Source organism: Callorhinchus milii, unplaced genomic scaffold (genome assembly GCF_018977255.1).
Source record: "Callorhinchus milii isolate IMCB2004 unplaced genomic scaffold, IMCB_Cmil_1.0 Scaffold37, whole genome shotgun sequence".
Classification (NCBI taxonomy): domain Eukaryota; kingdom Metazoa; phylum Chordata; class Chondrichthyes; order Chimaeriformes; family Callorhinchidae; genus Callorhinchus; species Callorhinchus milii.
The window spans coordinates 466,419-488,197 of NW_024704778.1; the positions used below are offsets into that span (position 1 = coordinate 466,419).

Here is a 21,779-nt window from a genome sequence, read left to right on the forward strand (position 1 = left end):
GACTGCCAGGATTTTAAGATGTTTTGTTACTTCTTGTCGGGCAAATAACTAGGGCTGGAGTGAAGGATTAACTAACACAGCCAGGGATTGGGGAGGGAGAAACATGATGTGATACGGAGGGGGGGTGGGAGTGGGGACATGCAGAGAGAGTATAAAAACGCTGCAGCCTGGTTGGGTCGAATGGCTTGTTTATGTGCTGTACGTTCCTTGTAGTTTGCCACCGTGTTCAAAAACTACAGCTGGACTGTGAGCGGAAACCATTAACATTCAGGTGTACCTGTCAGCTGGAGGCAATGTCCTGTGGCGTTGGCACAGGATTAACTTCAAAGATTATCCGCAAATGAATTTATCTGAAAAACCAGAGTTTGTATTTGCTGTAGAATGAACAGGAATCTCCTGGTGATCAAATACCTAATTTACTGTACAAGGTCACAGACAAGAGGAGTCCTGTAACCCAGACGAAATGTGGAGTCCTGTGGTGTAGTGGTTAGCACGCTTGTCTCGCAAGTGAGAGGACACCGGTTCGAAACTCGGGCAGGGCAAAACGTTGGGCAAAAATTTCCTTTCTCCACACGCACACACACACACGCACACACACCCCTGTTTACCTAGCAGTAAGTAGGAACCCATGTGTTAATTGCGTTCTGGGCGTAATAATCCCTCGCAAAAAAAAATTTGGTCATTTAATCCCCGACTGTTTGTGGGACACTGCTGTGCGCAATTGGCTGCCATGTTACGCCCACAAAATACGGAATCAACCCACTTTACAAGATTTCCTGTGAAGCGCCATGAGAGGTCTCAACGACGTGATGAGGTGCGATATCAAATGCATGGATTATTATTATTATTAGATTATGCGGTATCAGAAGCTGGAAATGTTCACATCAGTGGAATCCAGGGGAGATTTTATTAGTTTTTACATTCTAATTTTATTTCACATCCTGAAGGACACATAAATGGAACTCAACGATGTGTTTTAACACGGTCACAAAATCTGGAAAGGAGGCAGACAAGCTGAGGAGAGAAGGCAGCAGACTGCTCAGGTTTTCAATGTGACTGTATCCAGCCACAGAAGAATGGACATGAGGTGAGCGAGGATAAGGAATGGGCCACACAGGAATACGGTGGCGGCGAGGTCAGCAAATTCAAGAGAAGACTTAACACTATTCCACAAAGAAATTGATTTCAGATATCAGATGTATTTTTAATCAGATGGTATACGGAGGCCTGTTGCGTAGTGGTTGGTTAGATCGCTCGCCTCGCACGCGAGAGGACCCGGGTTTGATTCCCGGGTCAGTGCAAAACCTTAGGCAGGTTTCCTTACTCCACACTGCACACCTCTATTTACCTCGCAGTAACTAGGGGCCCGGGTGTTAGTCGATTGCCAAAAATAAACGAATAATAATAATTTGGTCATTCCATCCGCTTTTGTGGGACACTGTTGTGTGTAATTGGCTGCTGGGTTTCGCCCACAAAATACGTAGTCAGTGCACTTTATAGTATATCCTGTGAAGCGCTTTGACATGTCTCGACGTCGTGATAAGGCGCTGTATCTAATGCAAAGGATTATTATTATTATAGATACATTCAAGGGGAGGAAAAGGGGAAGAGAAGGGAATGGCAGGGGGATGGGTATAGGTGAAGACTCGTGTGGAGTATAAACACCAGTAGGGACAAGTAGGGCCCAGTGGCTGTCTCTGTGACGTACAGACTTTGTAATTGGTGGTAGTTTAGTCACTCTCACCTCTCGCACCCCTCACCCAACCAGCCTTCAGCGATCATTCCCTCCGAGATCCTGACACTGCTACAGTATCATTGCATAGAGAGGAACCGATACCCTTACAGTGCGTTGAGCTAATTAAAGGATTTAACCAGCATCAAAGAACAAATCAGGATGGCTTAGAGACACTCATCTTACTGTATTGATCACAATGCAGTCTTGCAATAATTTGGCGGCCAATTTAAATATCCTACCAACATTGGCCGTCTCCGGCCTCCTGTTTGTCCCTCGCTCCCTCCGCTCTACCATTGGTGGCCGTGCCTTCAACCACTACGCCCCGAAACTCTCTCCCTCAATCCTTCCACCTCGCCCCCTCCCTCCGCACTTTCAAATCCCACCCAAAGACCTTCCTTTTTGATCATGCTGACGGTCACCCCCCCCTCCCTCTCCCCCGGCTCAGTGTCAGACTGCACCACTGTCAAGCACTCCGGGAGGCTACCTCGTGTGAAGGGCACTACATAAACGCAACTCGTTGTTTGTGGTAGTGGCGGTGGCTTTATTAGGAGGAGAGGTACTGAATTGCCTCGTCTGTCTGTCAGGAACATCCTGTGTGTGTCACTCTAAACCACACAGCGCTGACAAGTAATTTAGTTCACTCTGGAGGCTGAAGCACTCACACAATTGCTGCTATCTTATCAAGACACAACTTCCAATTAGGTGGCGTTCACACTGCTGGGAGAAAAGTATGGACCAGATCAAATCAAAGTGCTCATTTTAACACGGGTAAGGAACGTGTGGAGTGGGGAGCGCAGAGAGAGGGTGAATAATTTTGTTGTTGTTACACACACACACACAGCCATGTCAGCCTGGCTCAGTTAGTAGCCTTCCCACCTCCCGAGTCAGGTCTCAAGTTGAGACTTTGAGCTCCTAGTCTCAGGTCTAACTGTTCTGGCCGGCCGGGCGTCCGACACACGCGGAAACCCATCCCCGTTGCTTAAGGGTCTCCAAACCCAACTGAGAATTCCATGTGTCCCACCCACACCTGGAAATCCCAGAGAGAGATTGTTGGAATTTTAAAAAAAAACGTGTCCCCAGATTTGGTTTACAAAATATAGTCACCCTACGAATTACACTGCGCTCAGCACAATACCCAACTGCAGAACAGTTTGGCTGAATTTAACTACAAAATGCATGACTAATAGATCATCACTGACACAGCTTCTGGATGTAAATAGTCAATCTCTTTTTCCACCCAAGGTTTCTTATAGATTAATCCATTCATTTGGAAGCAGCCATTTATGTCTGATCAGTCGGCAGCAAAGCTGCCTAAGGGTAATGAAAAGCAGTAAAAGCTTTCGATAAGACAAGCAAGGTTAATTAGAAAAGTTCTCCACAACTTCAAAATCAATCAGCAAAACGTAAGATTCTTCCCTCTGCCTCAAGTCTCAATCCATTTCTGGATCAGTTCAACGATTGGAAGCAAATAGACTCTAGAACAAGTGGAGTCCTGTAGAGTAGTGGTGAGAGCCCTACAAGCGAGAGGATTTGGGTTTGATTCCCGGGCAGGGAAAAATGTTAGGCAAGTTTCCTTACTCCACACACTTCTGTAGGAACCCACTTGTTAGTTAGTTTATTGGCAGATTGCTTTTCCAGGGGTAATAATCCCTACAAACCAACAATTTGGTTACTCAATCCATGACTGTTTGTGGGACACTGCTGTGCGCAATTGGCTGCCGCGTTTCGCCCACAAAGTATAGTCAGAAAGTTGTGCGTTCAAGCTTCTGCTAACAGGAGTTATTGTTCCACGCAAAATGAAAAGTCTAAATAAAAACTCTCCCAGGAGTTTCCTTTGAAGAACTTGCCATCATTCAGGTAAGTTTCCAATCAATTTTATTCTGCGAAGCGGTTCAATACATTTTAAGCTCATGTCAAAGGCGCCGGAGAAATGCAAGTTGTTATTATTTAATTTGTGGCTTTTGAAGTGGTACATTCTCTTTCACGGTGTCAGCCTTGACATTTGCAAACTTGCTCTAACGTGAGACTTGGGATTGTTTAGAAACAAAGAGAAAGACTTGACATCTTTGGCGCTGGCAGTCAGTGTTTGGCCTTTATACCATCCTCCTTTGTAGCCCATTCTCGCTGTGAGGTAGTATGCCCAACTCTGAGGTCCATCCGTTAGAAATAGTCTAAATAAAGTGGTCAAAAGGGAGGCTTTCAGACACAATGGGACTGTTACCTCAGGGACACGGATCACTCAGGTTTGTCTATTGAGGAAAGTCGAGACATTTCAAATTCAATGCACTTTGCATCAGTACAGAAGGTGTCACGTCTTCACAGAATTGATTCCCAAACACAATACGTTATTTGAACTTCTGTTTCTCCCGATCAAACACGGAAAGCGTTTTGGACACAGTTGGAAGGGTCGACCAGTCACTGTGGGAAGGGAATCCTCCCACTCAGCTCCTGTAAGCCAAAGCCCTCACGGGTAGGTGGTCCTAGCTGGACGAGCAGTGGGAAAGTTTAGCCAGACAGCGCTCTCAATGGGCCAAGCTATGTGTGGTTTTAGTTGGTTATATTCCAGCAGTTACCCCAACATACACTCTGGGCTCCCCCTAAGCCTTGGCTCTTGCCAACCTGTGCCTAATACTCTCTGTAATTGGGTCAGCGGGATGCCTTCCTCCAGGGAGGCAGAGAGTGTATTCCATTCCAACAATCTATCTTTGGGATTTCCATGTATGGAATTCTCAGCTTGGTTTGGAGACTTTTAAGCACGGTGATGGGTTTCCGTGTGTGTCAGACACCCGGCTGGCCCAAAATAAAGGACCCAGTGAAGCAGAATTCTCTGTCCTGCCGTAGACAAACAGTTCTCAAGTGCAGCAGCAACTCTGGAGCTGAACAGACAGTTAATTAATCGTGAGATTATCGAGAGACATTCAACCTCTTTCAAGACCTTGGTCCCTCTACAGTTCAGAACTCTCTATGCTTCATTCCAAGGCTCTTATATATAATAATAATAATAATAATCCTTGCATTTGATATAGCGCTTTTCACGTCGGGAGGACGTCCCAAAGCGCTTCACAGAACACACTGTAAAGTGAATTGACTGTATATTTGTGGGCGAACGCGGCAGCCAATTGCGCACAGCAATGTCCCACAAACAGTCGTAGATTGAAAATGACCCAATTTTTTTTTTATTATTGTTTTTTGGTTTTTTGGAGGGATTATTATTATCTTGTTGATACTCGTCAACAAGGTGATGTCTCACCACTGTAATCATAGACAGACTGCAGACATGGTTGGGAAGAGAGACTGCAGACATGGATGCAGTGGGCATGGAGAGAAGGAATAACATGACCAAATCCAGTGGCAGCCGGTTTCATAGCCAAGACCAATAATTTATATTTTGAAATAGACTGAGAACAGGAGAACTGTCTGCAATTGTTGTAGGCCTAGAAGCTTTCTTGCTTAAAAGCAGATAATTGAAAAGTTCTCTTTTTTCTTTTTTCTCTTAGTTCACAGGGTTCGTGCTCTAATGCAGAAATGCCTCTCCCTCCTCTAGTTTCTCCCGAGGACCATCCACAGAATTCCCTTCTGCCCTGGGAGTGTGAGGAGCTCACTGCTAAATATCAGGCTATATGGAGGTGCTCTCCCCGCCCGGGAATCAAACCCACGTCCTCTCACATGCGATACAAGCCCCCTGATCACTACACTGCAGGACTCCACAATTCGTCTGTGCAACGCGTCCACTCAATACGAATCACGGCACGACAGACAAGACTCTCTCTAACACATCTTTTGGTCTTAAGCTAATCTCCAGCACAACAGGACCAAGGGCAGCAGAGATGCTGAAAGAAGACAGCATCTGAACAACCTTTCTGTGACAGAGCCAAAGAATAAGTCAGTGCCTTAACCTTTTCCCTGCCATCACTCACTGAGCGTGGCACAATGCTGGCTGACGTATTGATTACTGAGCTACGTGGAGTCCTGTGGGATCATGTGTAAGAGGAAGTTAAAGCTGTTATGCCCCACAGATGATGAAATTATGCTGTCGATGGCTTCAAGCAAAAAAAATCATTCAGGCTTCATCCATTTCCTTGAAACCTGAAACAAAACTCTCCCTTGATAAAGCTACATTTGTCATTTGTTCTCTCCTTCCACTTTCGTGGAGGCCTGTGGTGTAGCTCAGTGGTTAGAGCACTTGCCTTGCAAGCGAGAGGACCTGGGTTCGATTCCCGGGCGGGTCAGCCCAAACCTTAGGCAAGTTTCCTTACTCCACACACTCCTCTGTTTACCGAGCAGTAAGTAGGAACCCGCTTGTCAGTGGATGACTGATTGCTTTCTGGGGACAATAAAACGTTCAAAATAATATATATAATAATCTGGTCACTCGCTGTTTGTGGGACAATGCTGTGCGCAATTGACTGCCGCTTTTCACTCACAAAATATACAATCAATTCACTATAATATATCCTGTGAAGCGCTTTGAGATGTCCTGAAGATATCAGCGCGGTATCAAACACAAGGATTATTATTATACACCCCCCACCACCCCTTAGCATAGCCTATGTTTAACACCCCATTTTCTTTCCCTCAAATCACGTCTCAAGGCTGCATCACAGAGAGACAGAGAGAGAGGGAAAGAGAGAGAAAGAGAGAGAGAAAAGAGAATGTGTGTGTGTGTGCGGTGTCATTGAAGCTATCCTTCATTATCCTTCAGTCTTGTAATACAGTAAATTAAGCATGCAGCTTTTTATATCAACTGTAATCCATCTGGACGGGTACTCTGGAAAGTGTATGTACCTGTTCAATATGAATGAACTGCTTTCACAACTCGAATAAACATATTTAAGCGGTGCTGTGATGCAAGACAGAACTCCATCCCACTGTGTCACAGAACATGCTCACAACAGCATCTTGTATTTATGGAGTACCTTTCACATAGAGGAATATCTCTAAGGATAAATAATATTACAGGGTATTGAGAAATAACTGGGGAAAGGGATTAGAGCACGTAGCTTGAGTGAGCACCAGCACAAACATGATAGGAGAAATGAGATAGAGAAATGGGAATAGAGAATAATAATAATCCAAGCATTTGATCTCGCACCTTATCTTCGAGACGTCTCAAAGCGCTTCACAAAATATACTGAAAAGCGAATTCACCGTATATTTTGTGGGTGAAAGGCGGCAGCCAATTGCGCACAGCAGCGTCCCACAAACAGTCGTGGATTGAGTGACCAAATTACTATTATTATTTATTTATTTTTTGGAAGGGGTTATTACCCCGGGAAAGCGATCCGCCAATCGACTAACAAGAGGGTTTCTACGTACTGCTAGGCAAACAGAGGCACGGAGTAAAGAAACTTGCCTACAGTTTCGCCCCACCAGACTGGGAATCAACCTGAGGTCCTCTCGCTTGCGAGGCAAGGGCTCTAACCACCTCGCTGCACGAGTCCAAATACTTTAGCGTTAAGATTTCAGTCTTTAAAAGGTTTTCACGGCAAAATGAAAATCAACACTTCTTCCACTTAGTTAATTTTATTTTCAGCAGGCTTTATAAAACCCTAACCCAAACCACACAATCCCTCCTTGGAGAATAATGAATATTCCAAGGAGAGATTGCACCGAGAGAGGCTGTTATGCCGTGCAGTGATTACACACAGAATAATGGATGCCTGGGGAGAAATGGGAAGGTAATAATTTCATCAAGGAGCTCGAGGGATATCAAACCGCCAGAGCAAAACTCTAATGACTTATAACAACCTAAAAATGTGCATACAAGTTTGTAATTCTTTCCCCAAATGTCCATGGTTTGACGGCTAGCTCTGAGGCCCTAGTGTAGCTTTTTCCCTCACTGTCTCTCACAGCTGGTATGGTTCATACTTCAGGTCAGTGGTAAGTAACTCTGTGCTGAATGTTTAGGCCACAGATCTCTGTTGGCTTTGTAGGTGAAGATGCTTCCAGGAGCAGGTTGAATCCTTAATACCTAGGCAAACTGAGGCGTGTGTGTGTGTGGGTAAGAAAACTTGCCTAACATTTCACCCCACCTGGGATTCGAATCCAGGTCCTCTCGCTTGTGAAGCGAATGTGCTAACCTCTGAGCTCCAGGACTCCAGTTGGTAAAGTTGTGCTAGTGAGAAGGAGCCAGGGGCTGATGGCTGCTCTGTACTGTTTGCCTGCTCGATTAGCTTGCTGAGATGAGCGCTGGCAATTCACCCATTTGTTTAGGTTTTCTGCTTTTATTTCACGCTATCCCTGGCAAACACCCAGCACCAAGATCTCTGAATAATTACCCGATTAAGACCAGCTGAAAATAACTCCCTGACTCAGTTTCTATTTAAATTTAACCCCATTGTTAATACAAAATTGTACAATTCCCACTAAATATTGATAGAAATAACAGGCGGAGGCCATTTGGCACACTGAGCCTAAGGTGGTGCCAACTGTATTATACTGGAGCTGTAATCCCAATTCCCTGCTCTGTCCTCACACCTCCTCAAATGGGTTTAAAATATCATCTCAGCCACAACAACTACTCAGGGTAAAGCATTTCATGTTCTGATAGCTTTCTGCTAAACTCAACTCAAGTTAAGCACGATGTTATGGGAGCGGAGTCCTGTAGCGTAGTGGTGAGAGCACTCGCCCGCCAGCGAGAGGACCTGGATTCGATTCCCAAACGGACAAGGCGAAACCTTAGGCAAGTTTCCTTACTCCACGCTCACGTCTCTGTTTAACTAGCAGTAAGTAGGATCACGGTCGTTAGTCGACTCCTCACAGATTTGCTGCAATTTAGTGAAGTATCAAGTGAATGTCGTACTTTTTAGGATTTCATGCAAAATAGAGAAATTTATGCAAATAACTCCAGTACATTGCTCCCGGCACATTATGCAATGCAGCAAAAAAAGGCATCAGATAAGTAGAACATTTCTCTTCCCCCTTTGAGACTCGTTTTGCTATGATCATCGACTGACCCACTGACACTCTCGCAAACACGCGCCACACCACTAAATCGGATCTTTCTGAATTCAGATCTCCACACCCGAAGGCAACACCCACAAGGTTAGTCACTGTCACACTGCTACCCAACAAGTTAATACAGACAAGGACTATACATAACTCCTTGTCGATCAGGTCCCTTTGTGGATTAGTATCTTTCTACCCTACCCACACAAGCAGACTTCTTGTTTCCAAATAAAGCATTACCTGTCACCAGCCAACATTAACCACAGAGCTGTCTGATATTTCCCTCCACCTCCCCAGTAAACAATATCATTCTCTCTATTTTCACTTACGCCATTTCCTTACTTTTTTAAAAAAGCAAACCTATAGAATCACAAATACATTGGCATCAAACACTCGGGATTTAGTTCTGAATTTGAATGCGACATTCAGCACTTTTTCCATTAAACATGAACGCAGGGCCCAGCTGTGCTCCAAACCACACACACACAGAATCTGCTCCCAGTAAACCCAGCAAAGTCAATACCAATCTAAGGAAATGTCCATCAATAGGGCAGACTCCAGATAAGCACATTAGTATTCGACAGACTATTCCCAGAAGCAGGGTGACTCCGGTCAATATCTCAATGAAAACCAACCAACAAACAAACAAATGGCATTTACACAGCGCCTTTCACATCAGGAGGACGTCCCAAGGCGCTGGAGAGGCAGGGATTTGGACTCGAGCTGGGGGTTGGGATCAGGAGAGGTGGAAGGCACGGAGGGTGGGGGTGGGAGGGTGACCGGTCAAAGAGGAGGGTCACAGGACACAGCACATTGTTCACCAATTAACAACTGTTATGACTTCACTCCACTCTCCTCCCCAATCCCAGGTGCTCACCTTGACCCCTCGGATTCGGAACTCGGCCAGAGCTCGGCTCATCTTGGTGGCTGCCGTGGGGTGGTCCTTGCCGTGAGCGATCACCTTCACCAGTAGAGAGTCGTAATGTGGGGAGATCATTGCTCCCTGGAAAGCTGAGGCGCTGTCCAGTCGGATTCCCATTCCTTCCCCGCTCCGGAAAACCTAAACACAATCAACGATAAACCAACGTTAACCATGTCCAATTTACAGACGTATTAAGAAAGTAAAATCAAACCAATTCTTGCAACAACCTCGCCCTCAAAATGTAGTCACTACACTTTACATTGTATCCTGTGCAGCACTTTGAGACGTCCAAGTGCAAGGATTATTATTATAACTTTCAATTACACAGCGCCCCTCACACAGGGTAGGGTTCCAGAGCGCTTGACAGTGGCGGAGCATGATGCCGAGTTGGGGGGAGGTGACCGTAGGGATGGTCGAAGAGGACGGACTTCAGACACAACCTGAAGATGGAAAGGGAGGGGGCAAGGCAGAGGGTTAGAGGGAGAGTGTTCCAAAGCTTTAGGGTGTAGTGGCTGAAAGCGAGACTGCCGATGGTGGAGCGGAGGGTACGAGAGGGGGAGAGGGGAGAGAGAGAGAATTCAGGTACTGTATTAGTTCCCCCTCATTCTCTGTCAGAAGCGAGATCAATGAGCTCAGCTCCAAGGACAGACAGTGGAAATCATTCGGGCTGGCATGTCTGCCTCACACGGTTGGTAATGGGTGCCGATTACTATAACGCCAGCTCAGTAACTAAGAGAGCCCGTTCCTCTATGGTCAGCAATCTTAGCTGCTCTGCTAATCCCTGGGCAGCTGGTGAAAAATTAAGAAGTACAGAGATAGCAGGCAGCTCAGCAGTTTGCTGGACTTGCTGACAAACACAGACCAGAATCGCATTATGAGCTTCCATTCTTCCCTCCCTTACGGAGAGCTCCAGGATCTTCGCAATGTTCACTCTGGAGAAGAGAAGGTTGAGGGGCGATAGAATTACCGTTTTAAGATTCTGAATGGACGAGATAATGTGGACCATGGTAAGCTGTTTTATCTTGTACTGAACAATAGAACCAGAGGACACGGCCTGCGATTGAACGGAGATAAATTCAGAACAAATCTGCGGAAGCACTACTTCAGTGAGCGAGTAGTGAATGTATTGAACAGAACAGGCTCCCTAGGGAGACAGACAGACGGTGGAACCAGAAAGTGTTGTTTGTTTCAAGAACAAATTAGATAGATTTCTGTTAGAAAATAATATCTGGGAATACAGTATATAGTCTGGAACACAGCATGTCAAGCAACTGCCAGGATGGTGGAAGGAGAACTCGATGTCTTCTTTCGTCGCGCAAGTTCTTATGTTCTTAATGGATCATTTGTGTAAACCCAGAAAGGACACATTTGTGTACATGTTTGAACAGTCTTCGGTTAGTAATGCAAAATGGCTCAATGTACATATTTACCAATGGTTTATTTGACATTGGTGGCACATAAACACCTGTTCACACACTGCTCATCTCCACATTAATTACTTTGTGGAGTCCCGCAGAGTATTGGATAGAGCGTTCGCCTCACAAGCGAGAGGTCGTAGGCTCGATTCCCAGTCGGGCAGGGCAAAACCTTAGGCAACTTTCCTTACTCCACACACACTCCTCTATTTACCTAGCAGTAAGTAGGAACCCTCTTGTTAGTCGATTGGCGGATCGCTTTTCTGGGGGGAATAATCCCTTCAAAAAAAATAATATGGTAACTCAATCCACAACTGTTTGAGGGACACTGCTGTGCGCAATTGACTGCTGCATTTCGCCCACAAAATGTACAATCAACTCACTTTACAGTATAGTCTGTGAAGCAATTTGAGCCGTCTCCAAGACATGATAAGGCGCTATATCAAATGCAAGGATTATTATTATTATACTGCAGCCTTGCCTTCAATTTCTAGTCCAGACAGGCACCCTATGAGTCCTAGTGGCAATGAGGCAGTGCAGTGCAGCCCAGTAGGTGGCTTTATTCACAGTTAAAAATAAAGCTCTTCAAAGCAGAGGAATAATTCAAACATAGAACCATTAAACCAAACACAGATAAAAGATCACTCACATCAATGGAAAGTGATGATAATTCACATCTGGCAATCAGCAGCCAGAGGAGGGGGAAGGAAAACTATGTGCTGAGCAACACCTATATTCCACACTGAGGTGTGATGTGGGCCGTTGCCAGCAATGCAGATGCATGTGGTCAGTGCCTGAGGCCGGGAGGTGTTAATGAGGCCAAGTACGAGAGCATTATTTTGTCAGCCACGAGCTGTAGATAATTGGAATTCACGCAGAGCAGAATGTCTGACAGAGAAATGGCATTGTGTGCGCCCACCTCGCAAGCGAGAGGAACCGGTTTCTCTTCCCGAATGGGGCGAAAACTTAGGCAACTTTCCCTACTCCACACACGCGTCTGTGTACCGGCAGTAAGTAGAAACCCTGGTTGTTTGTCGATTGTCGGATTGCTCTCCGGGGGCAATAATCCCTTCAAACAATAAATAATTTTGTCACTCAATCCACGACCGTTTGTGGGACACTGCTATGCGCAATAGGCTGCCTCATTTCACCCACAAACTATCGCGAGGCGAGTGCTCTGACCAATACGCTACAGATCTCCACATAAAGGGTCCAGTCTCCTGGAAACATGCCTTAATAGAAACAACCAACACAGAAATGAGGGATTATACCCTAGGTTTTACTTGACATATTCACAGGGTTGAAGGCAACCTATCAAAAAAAATAATATGGTATATTGGAAAAAAAAGTAAAGCTAGCAGTGACATTTCAAGTTATGAATGCACAATACACACCCTCATTGCTCACAGAACTGATGGCATTTTGTCAATGAGCTGAACACAACCATATTTAGAGTGTGCCAAGATGTGCCGTAATATTTAAGAGGGATGATAGACATGGTCTATTAACTTATACACTGACTGTCCGTGTTTAGAGATTCTGTCAGCAGCTGTTATTTGCTGGTAAATATGATTAACCACTGGAATAGAGCAACCTTTTTTGAAAAAAGAACATCAATATTGCACAGAGCTCCTATTCCGCGCTATATAAATAATAATAGGATACAATAGGATACAGCACCTTATCATATCTTCGAGGCATCTCAAAGCGCTTCACAGACTATACTGTAAAGTAAATTGATTGTATATTTTTCGGGCGAAATTTTATATTACAGTCGCATGCACATGTCATGTCCCAGACTATTTACTGTATCCCAAGATATCATTTGCACTTAAATGCAAATCTAATGGCAAAACCTCTCAAAGCTCTTCAGACAATGTTTGTCGAGTCTAGTAACATTACGTTGGATCCAATGTGGAGCCCACAACCTGCTGACCAGAAGCAAGCTGCCTCTATCTGAGGCAATCCCCCCATGTTACCAGAGGGGTGAATATGGAGAAAACACCAGTGCACGTTTCAAGGGTCAAACGGCTGATTTCTGTACTGTGTCCAGTTCATCTTATAAAATATTTGGCTGTGTGTGAGGGCATGAAAATACTTTTCAAAACCTTATCATCAGGAGCAAATAGTAAAGTTAACCATGAGATTCAACAACTTGCATTTACACAGCCCCCTTCTGACCCTGAGCCAGAGGGAGGGGGGAGGTGACTGTAAGCACAATCAAAAAGGAAGGTCTTTAGGGGGATTTGAAAGTGGGGAGGGAGTGAGGGAGGGGGCAACATGGAGGGATTGAGGGAGAGAGTGACAGAGTTCCTAGAGATACAGTGATGATCGACTTCAACAGAACTTAATCACCATTGATCTTGTGGCTCGGAGTTGAACAATGAACACAAATAATGTCCTTGGCAGAATTAGCAGCAGAGTCACCTAGCCTGACGCTAAGATTAAGATGAATTAACACAATTTTAATATGGCAAATGGCTCAGAAACCCTGGGAATCAATGACTCCACGGCTGTTAATTCTCCTCCACACTGTTGACCTCAGGAACTCCACCAAGCCAATGCCTCCAGGGAGCACAGATGTCATTATTCAACCAATAATCTTCACACAATCGACAGACAGACAAAGGCAAAGGATGTAGAAGCTGATCATAATTCTATTCACAACTCGATTTGTTTTTTTTTGTGTTAACAAGAAGTGACATTTCAGGGTTTGAGTTCAGAAATCCAGCATCAGCAAGTTTGGCTTTGCACATCTGTTCTCAAGGAGCAAAACAAACAGGCTGTTTGTAGGACATTTCTGTGCGCAACTGACTGCTGCGATTTGTCCACAAAATATACCAATAATCTACAGGTTACAGGTTAAACATGAAGTAATAATAATAATCCTTGCATCTGACATAGCACCTTATCTCATCTTCCAGACGTCTCAAAGCTCTTCACAGAATATAGTGTAAAGTGAATCGAACTACATCAACTACAGACTAAGCATCTAAGACTCCACGTGAAGGCAGCACCGAGGATAGCACCATATATTGGTAGCTGTGAAGTAAACCTTTAGCAATCATCTCCAGTAGCAACCTCACCAGGAAGGAAGCTCTACTGACACTGTGTAAATAGAGTGAGAAAAGGCTCCATTATACAACTTCACACGGAACCATCATTAAAAGGTTTCTTTACTGCATCTTCTAGCCAGCTGTAAGCTTTAACAACAACGCTCCAGGCTTGGTATCAGGTCACCTGCTGCCTCTTCTCTGTTGCAGGAAGCGTAAGCGCTTGGGGAGAAGGAAAGGGATAAGCAATGCCAACAATCATAGTATCTCACAGCACAGAAGGAGGCCATTTGGCCAATTGTGCCTGTTTCCGGCTCTTTGAAAGAGCCACCAACTACACTCCACATTTTTCCTTTTCAAGTACCTATCCAATTCCCTTCTGAAAGCTCCAGTCAAGTCCATCAAATTTGTTGGCTCAATCCACAACTGTTTGTGGGACACTGCTGGGCGCAATCAGCTAGTGGGTTTCACTCACAAAACATACAGTCACTACACTCCACAGTATATTCTGTGAAGCGCTTTGAGACGTCTTGGAAGACGTGATGAGGCGCTGTATCAAACGCAAGGATTATTATTATACAACAACAGGGATATAACATCGTGTGCATTACATAGCAATAACTGTAAACAGACACCATCACTTGTGATGACAGAGCATTTCTGTACCAAACCTTAACACCGTGAAAAGGTCACGTCTGCCATCTCAGAAACACGAGACGTTCAGATTTACATGAAACGCAGCATCCATATTATTATAATATGAACCATTACAGATCTGATGGTGTATCTCTGCAGACTGGTCAAACATGAAAGGTTCCCCCTCACCCTCCTCAGCCCATCAATCTTCAAATAAAAGATTTGCTACATCCAACTCGAGTCACATTAATAACTTTCTTTTCAGTGTCACTCACTCCAACAACTCATTGCGTGAAGTCCTGTAGCTCAGTGATGAGAGCATTCGCCTCACAAGTGTGAGGACGCGGGGTAGATTCTCGCTACGCTATAAATGCTTAAGTCTTGGTTTATGATCGCCTCTAAATTGTATGTTAATAGTTTTTGTGGGAATGCCAGTTACATTTCCCGCCGCAGAACACGTCGTGAATAAACTGAGCTAAGTAACATCCTCGTTGACAACGAATAAACCATGTGTTACACAGTCATAAAGCGAAGACACAGATAGACCTCGTTAGCAAAGATTGTGCTAATGAGATCTTGGCTCAGTGGATGGATCCGTGGCCTGTGGGTCATTTGGTGACAGGTTACTGACTCACTCCCAGCCCTGAGCTCACTCCCAGCCCAGGCTGACACTCCACCATATGGCAGTAGGAACAGCCTAGTTTCTGTGGCTTTACAGCAGGGGCGTGGTGGGGGGGGGAGTTTGCAATGATTTCCTCACTGTGTCCCCTCTTATAACCCTCTATCGTCCTGAAGTCCATTATCAGATCAGCCCTGAACTGTCTCTGCTCTGGTGAAAAAGGCCACAATTTCTCTTGTCTTCAGCATTGACATCCTGACGTGCGTGGGATCCAGGGTGAGGAGAGAGAACTGCCTCCCTGCCCTCTAATCCCATCTCCTTTTAACAGCTACAATTTATTTTATTACCTTCACTTCAGGACTCGATGTTGCTGAAGACGCACACTAACTTGAGATCTCAGCAGGAATTTTACAGTAACCTGCCCACTGTTTCAGTGCGTCTCTACCAGTGAATGTAGGTCACTTTGCTTTAGCTTTGCCCAGTCCTGACAAGGCCTTGGATTGTCCTTCAAGGCAGGTAACCCAGTGGGTCATTGGGTGAGCAATGACCCGATAGAGCAATTAGTGGGTCATTGCTCTAATTAAAAGTAGGCAGTAAATCGGGGAGAGGGGCTGACTGCAGAGGACATACAGGATGTGTGTTTTTACCATCACACAGTCGGCCACACACATGTGGAACAATTGCCCAGTGAGCTGTAGAGCTATAGATATAGAATTAATTGGGATGTTTAAAAGAATCAAGACTTATTCCCTTTGGAGGACGAGTTAGGAATAAAAAGACACAAACTGAAGCGAATCACACAGAGGATGAGAGGGGAGGTTAGAGACACAGAGTGTTTGGAATAGATAATTCTTTCTCACTCCTCGTTCCTGTGGCAATCAGATTCTTGGTGAGAATTTACATTGGTGCTTCATTTGGCAAAAACACACTAGGGAAGACTTTGATGAACCAAATGACTGATTTCTGTGCAGCCGGTCACATTTTATGACTGTCTTCTTCCTCTGGAAGTCTAGGCTGTCATTCCACGTCTCCACAACAGGGTTTGGCTGGATCACTCGATCTGGGTACCTCTGTATCCCTGCCAGGCTGCTGCCATCTGGACTTGGCTGTAGATAACTTAAGAGCCAGCCTTTCTTATGGAAACAATTTCTCCCTGTGTTGATTGGCAGCAAGATCCAGAAACCCATGCCAGTTCTGGGAGATCTTATTAATAATCCTTGCATTTAATACAGCGTCTCATCACATCGTTGAGACATCTCAAAGCGCTTCACAAAATATACTGTAAAGTGGATTGACTGCACATTTTGTGGACGAAACGTGGCAGACAATTGTGCACAGCAGCGTCCCAGAAACATTTCTGGATTTAATGACCAAATTTTTGTTGTATAAGAGGGATTATTATCCCAAGAAAGTGATCTGCCAATCAATTAACAAACAGTTTCCTACTTACTGCGAGATAAACAGAGGCATGTGTGTGGAGTAAGGAAACTAGCGTAAGGTTTCTCCCTGCCCAGGAATCAGCAGGATCCTCTCGGTTGCGAGGCGAACACTCTAACCACTACGCCAGGGGACATGGGGTCATTGTTTGCAACCTTTCAGTTCAGATCTCAACACGAGGTGCCAAGAGTATTGTAAAAGACCGACCCTTCTGTCACAATTGGTATTTCAAAGTTAAGTAGAAGCAAAGTGACTACATAGCCTGAGGCTGCCTTATGAGTGGAACCAGAGGAGGTAGCACAAGTCCCAGAGATTCCCATTGACATTAAAGGCAGTGTATAATGTGGTTTATTTGGCATCAGATTTTTGAATCATTCCTGAAAAATGAGACATCGCCAATGAATCTTTGGCTGAGCTACCGACCGGCTTGTGGAAATCTTACAACATCAATACACGGAATAATAAAACTTCACCAGGTGTCAATCAATGGCAAAGTTCCACAACATTTAATTCAGATCTCAAAGCTCGGTGCCACCACAGATCAAAGCCACGGCCTCGACCAATTTATAGTCAAGGTACAAAACCCAATTTACAAAACTTCACAGAAACGCAGCACTGAAGCTTTACATAACCCTGCAAGCCAAAGCCCTAACGGGTAGGGTGGTCCTAGCCGGACCAGCAGCGGGAAAGCTTGCTAGACAGTGGTCTCAATGGGAAGCTACGTGGGTTTAGCTGGTTAGGCTCCAACAGTTACCCCAAAGCACACTCTGGGCTTACCCCCAAGCTCTTGCCAACATACGCCTCTGGAATTAGGTAAGCAGGATGCGTCCCTCCAGGGAGAGAGAGAGAGAGAGCGCATTCCATTCCAACAACTCTGGGATTTCCATGTGTAGGTGGGACGCATGGAATTCTCAATTTGGTTTGGAGACTCTTAAGCACGGGGATGGGTTTCCACATGTGTCAGACACCCGGCTGGTCAAAAAGAAAAAACTAACAGAATGTTTTGAGGAACTCGATCACGAACCGCCATGCTTACAGTGGAAAGAAGGATTTGATATTGGAAGCACTCTTCACAATACAGCCACTGAACATTTTGAGTAAATTTATGAGCAGCTGACAGGAAAAAAGTTTGATTCAAGACGTGATAAAATATACATTCACACCACAATGAAATCCCACCCACGGATTTCAGTGCAGAACTGATTCCATTCATCAGAGATGGGTAAATTCACAAAACATGGAGAACAAGAAGGTAGGTATGTTTGGACAAACAAAGGGAGTTTATCTTGATCTCCTGGACAACAATCCCCAAATAGGGTTGGTCACTCACTTCATGGCTATTAGTGGGTCATTGCTGTACACAATGTTTGGGAGACATTGCTGTATACAAAACAGTTGCCAATTCGCCTGTGAACATAGTCACTACATTTCACAGCAAAGTCCCGTGAAGCACTTTGAGAAGTTAGACGAGGAAGGTCTTCAGGCGCGACCTGAAGATGGGGAAGGGAGGGGCAAGGCGGAGGGATTGAGGGAGAGTGTTCCAGAGATTCGGAGCGTAGCGGCTGAAAGCACGGCGACCGGCAGTGGACCGGAGGGTTACGAGGGACAAGCAGAGGCCGGAGCCAGTCGAGCAGAAGCGGCAGGTAGTGGGTTGGGGAGTGAGCAGGTCGAAGGTTTAAGAATGGCTTCGGAGCAAACCAGGCACAGATGGAGCAGCGAGATTTCCGCAATTGTTTCAAACACTTTGCTCTGCTGATGGCTGTTTGGCTGATTCTCGTGCTTCTGGCTCGCAATGTCAAAGCTGCTGGAGCCAGTGCCTGACAGTATTACCCTGAGCCGCACCATTACAAACACTAACAGGACCATTCAGCCCACTCACAACTCAGCTGATTGGGTTGGAACCAGACCTGGGCACGAGCACCGTCATGTTCTAGAATAATAACAATAATCCTTGCATTTGATATAACAACAACAACTTGCACTTATACAGCGCCCTTCACGAGGGGAAGCCTGGAGGGCTTATCATAACCCTAAGCTTCACAGAATGCACTTTAAAGTGTAGTAACTGTATATTTTGTAGCGAGAAACACGGCAGCCAGTGGCGCAGAGCAGTGTCCCACAAACATACAGTTACAGGAGGATTATTACCCCCCCAGAAAGTGATCCGCCAATCGACTAACACGCGGGTTCCTACGTACTGCTGGTAAACAGAGCCGTGTGTGTAGAGGAGGGAAACTTGCCTAGGAATCAAACCCAAGTCCTCTCCCTTGTGAGGCGAGTGCTCTAACCACTACGCTACAGGACTTCCTACATTGAAGGAAAGAGGTGCTGGTTATCGAGTTACCATTGTAACTCTGAACAGACACCACTGCTCTATTCCGATCAGAGATAGCAGCAGCTCTTACTAAAGCAATTAGCCCATAGGTTTCTCTGGCTGATTTCACGCATTTATCACTCATCGCCATCTGCTGCTTTCTGAGGCTGACACACGCTACGGAAACAACTACCAAAACAATCCTGTCCCCCTCCCCCCCACACAATGCACAAATGTGTTTCTGTAACCTCCAGCTACCACTGTGCCTCGCAGTTAGCCTCCTCGCACACTAGATATTCTCATGTTAGTATAACAACAATCCTTGCATTTGATATTGCGCATTATCACGTCTTTGACTGTATACTTTGTGAGTGAAACACGGCAGCCAATTGCGCACAGCAGCGACCCACAATTTTTTTTTAAGGGATTATTATCCCCCTGTAAAAGCAATCCGCCAAACCACAAACAAGCGGGTTCCTATTTACTGCAAAGTAAACAGAGGCGCGTGCGTGGAGTAAGGAAATTTGCCTAAGGTTTAGGCCCACCCAGAAGTCGAACCCAGGTCCTCTCAATTGCAAGGCGAGCGCTCTAACCACTGAACTACAGGAATCCACTAGATGTTCTCATGTTAATAGAGGCATGACCTCGAAATGAAGCAAGCGGCACACCGCAATGTGTGTGGGTGGAGGAGACGCGATGCTAGCTCGCAAGCGATGAGTCTATCAACAAGTTATCCTCAGTTGCGCACACAACAATAACATTTTGCTGCTGGCAACACTAATCTATTTATATCAGACATTGAAAATGTAAATTTATGGTCTTTTCAGAACATTCTTCCTCTTTGCAACCCTGCGCTGTCTTTCTTTCAGTCACTCGCCAGGAGGGGTGTGAGGTGTGAGGCAGGTGAGGGGTACCAGTTCTGTGAAGGGCTTTAAGACGCCTCGAAGCCAGGATAAGGTGATATATTAAATGCAAACGTTAGTATTATAATGAAATGGCTGCTGTCTCCCTCACTGACTCCACTGACTGTTTCATGTAGCATGAAAGAAAAAAAAGAACCTACATTTTTACAGAGTCTCACCATGTCAAAACATCTCAGAACACTTCACGGTAATTATTGTTTTTAGTAAACGCCATTTATGCACAGCAAGATCCCACAAACAGACGCAAGATGAATTTCCAATTAATCTAGAGGATTGCTGGCCAGGACATAGGGAGAAACTCCCTCTCGTTTCTGAGGTAACTGGATCTTTAACGTCCAGCTGAAAGCACAGCCAGCCAGCAACTTGGTCTAACTGCGAAGGAAGGCATTCTCTGACAATCCAACATTTATAAGCAGTTTCCTTCAAATCCTTCTCACACACGATGTTCACAATGCTATAGTGCAGCTGAACGCTTCAATGTGGCTGTCAAAGATGAAACTAAGCTGCTTCCAGAGCTGAAAAGAAGTACAAGGTGAACCCATTATACCAGGATGTTTTATGTCCATAAAAACAGACTGTGAAGGATATCAGATCCCACCACTGTGTCCCACTCACAGATAATAATAATCTTTGAAGTTGATAAGGCGTCATTGAAACATCTCAAAGCGCTTCACAGAAAACACTGTAAAGTGTAGTGACTGTATCTTGTGGGCGAAAAGAGGCAGCCGATTGCGCACAACATTGTCCCACAAACAGTCGTGGATTGGGTGACCAAATTATTATTCTTTTTCTATTTTTGGAGGGATTGTTATCTCTTATATGAAACACTCTGGTTTGGATGCTGAAGCACGGTGATGGGTTTCCAGGAGGGGAGCGAGCACCAGCAGACACAACGAGGAAAGAAGTTGGAGTAGTTAGCTCCAGTGGATACTCTGGCACGGGAGAGGTTAGCCGGGCCACATGGCCTCCTCCTGTATTGCCTGACAATCCCACTGAAAGAAAGGTTAAGTCATATTTTCTAAGAAATCAATAGTGCCTTTAAGGGATTTTTTTTTTACTCTCATGACCCCCTGTACAGCTAAGAACATAATCACCATCTTGTAATTAGATTAGGCTGTTGAGGGCATGTGGGTTTGTGCTCCTGATAAATATTTATCATGCCATACCAAGTCCTCGCTCACTGTGCTCCTTGGCAACTCACTGAGTCTGTGATGAGACAGTTACAGACTAGACAGTTGGGCGTGAGGAAGTGCATCAGCCCCTATGGCTTACACCTTTTAACAATGATAAATTAGTCACTCAATCCAGGGGCACTGCTGTGTGCAATTGGCTGCCGCATTTCGCCCACAAAACACACAGTCGCTACACTTTACGGTATATTCTGCGAAGCGTTTTGAGACGTCTCAAAGTCGTGATAAGGCAAATGCAAGGATTATTATATTTTATAGTGCCTAATCACATCCTATGTTCCTTATATCAGACATCAATGTGAGGGGCACAGCCAATATCAGAATACTGTAGAGACAGAGCCCCATTCTTTTATTTCTTGAATGCTATAACACTGCACCACCCGCCCTAGCCCTCGTGTGTGTGTGTGTGTGTGTGTGTCATGTCTACTGAGCTATGTGCTGACGTACAGCTTATTACGAAGCATCAGTGAAGGATGACAGCTTTAGGCATTATAAGGATCATACTTACAGCTTCTAAAACATTCATAAGGGGCCCTTATATGCTGAGCGCTCTTCTGAATATCAAAAAACCACACAACGCTGCCTTC

General features: G+C 45.1%; 1 protein-coding gene across 1 annotated transcript in view; it reads right to left on the bottom strand.

The window, feature by feature from the left end:
- Nucleotides 1-21,779, bottom strand: part of LOC103190321 (pyruvate carboxylase, mitochondrial) — a 203,447-nt gene that overhangs the window by 134,243 nt on the left and 47,425 nt on the right. The window contains exon 11 of the mRNA XM_042345251.1: nucleotides 9,561-9,743. Coding sequence (XP_042201185.1) covers nucleotides 9,561-9,743 — 183 coding nt within the window. The remainder of the gene's footprint in view (nucleotides 1-9,560; nucleotides 9,744-21,779) is intronic.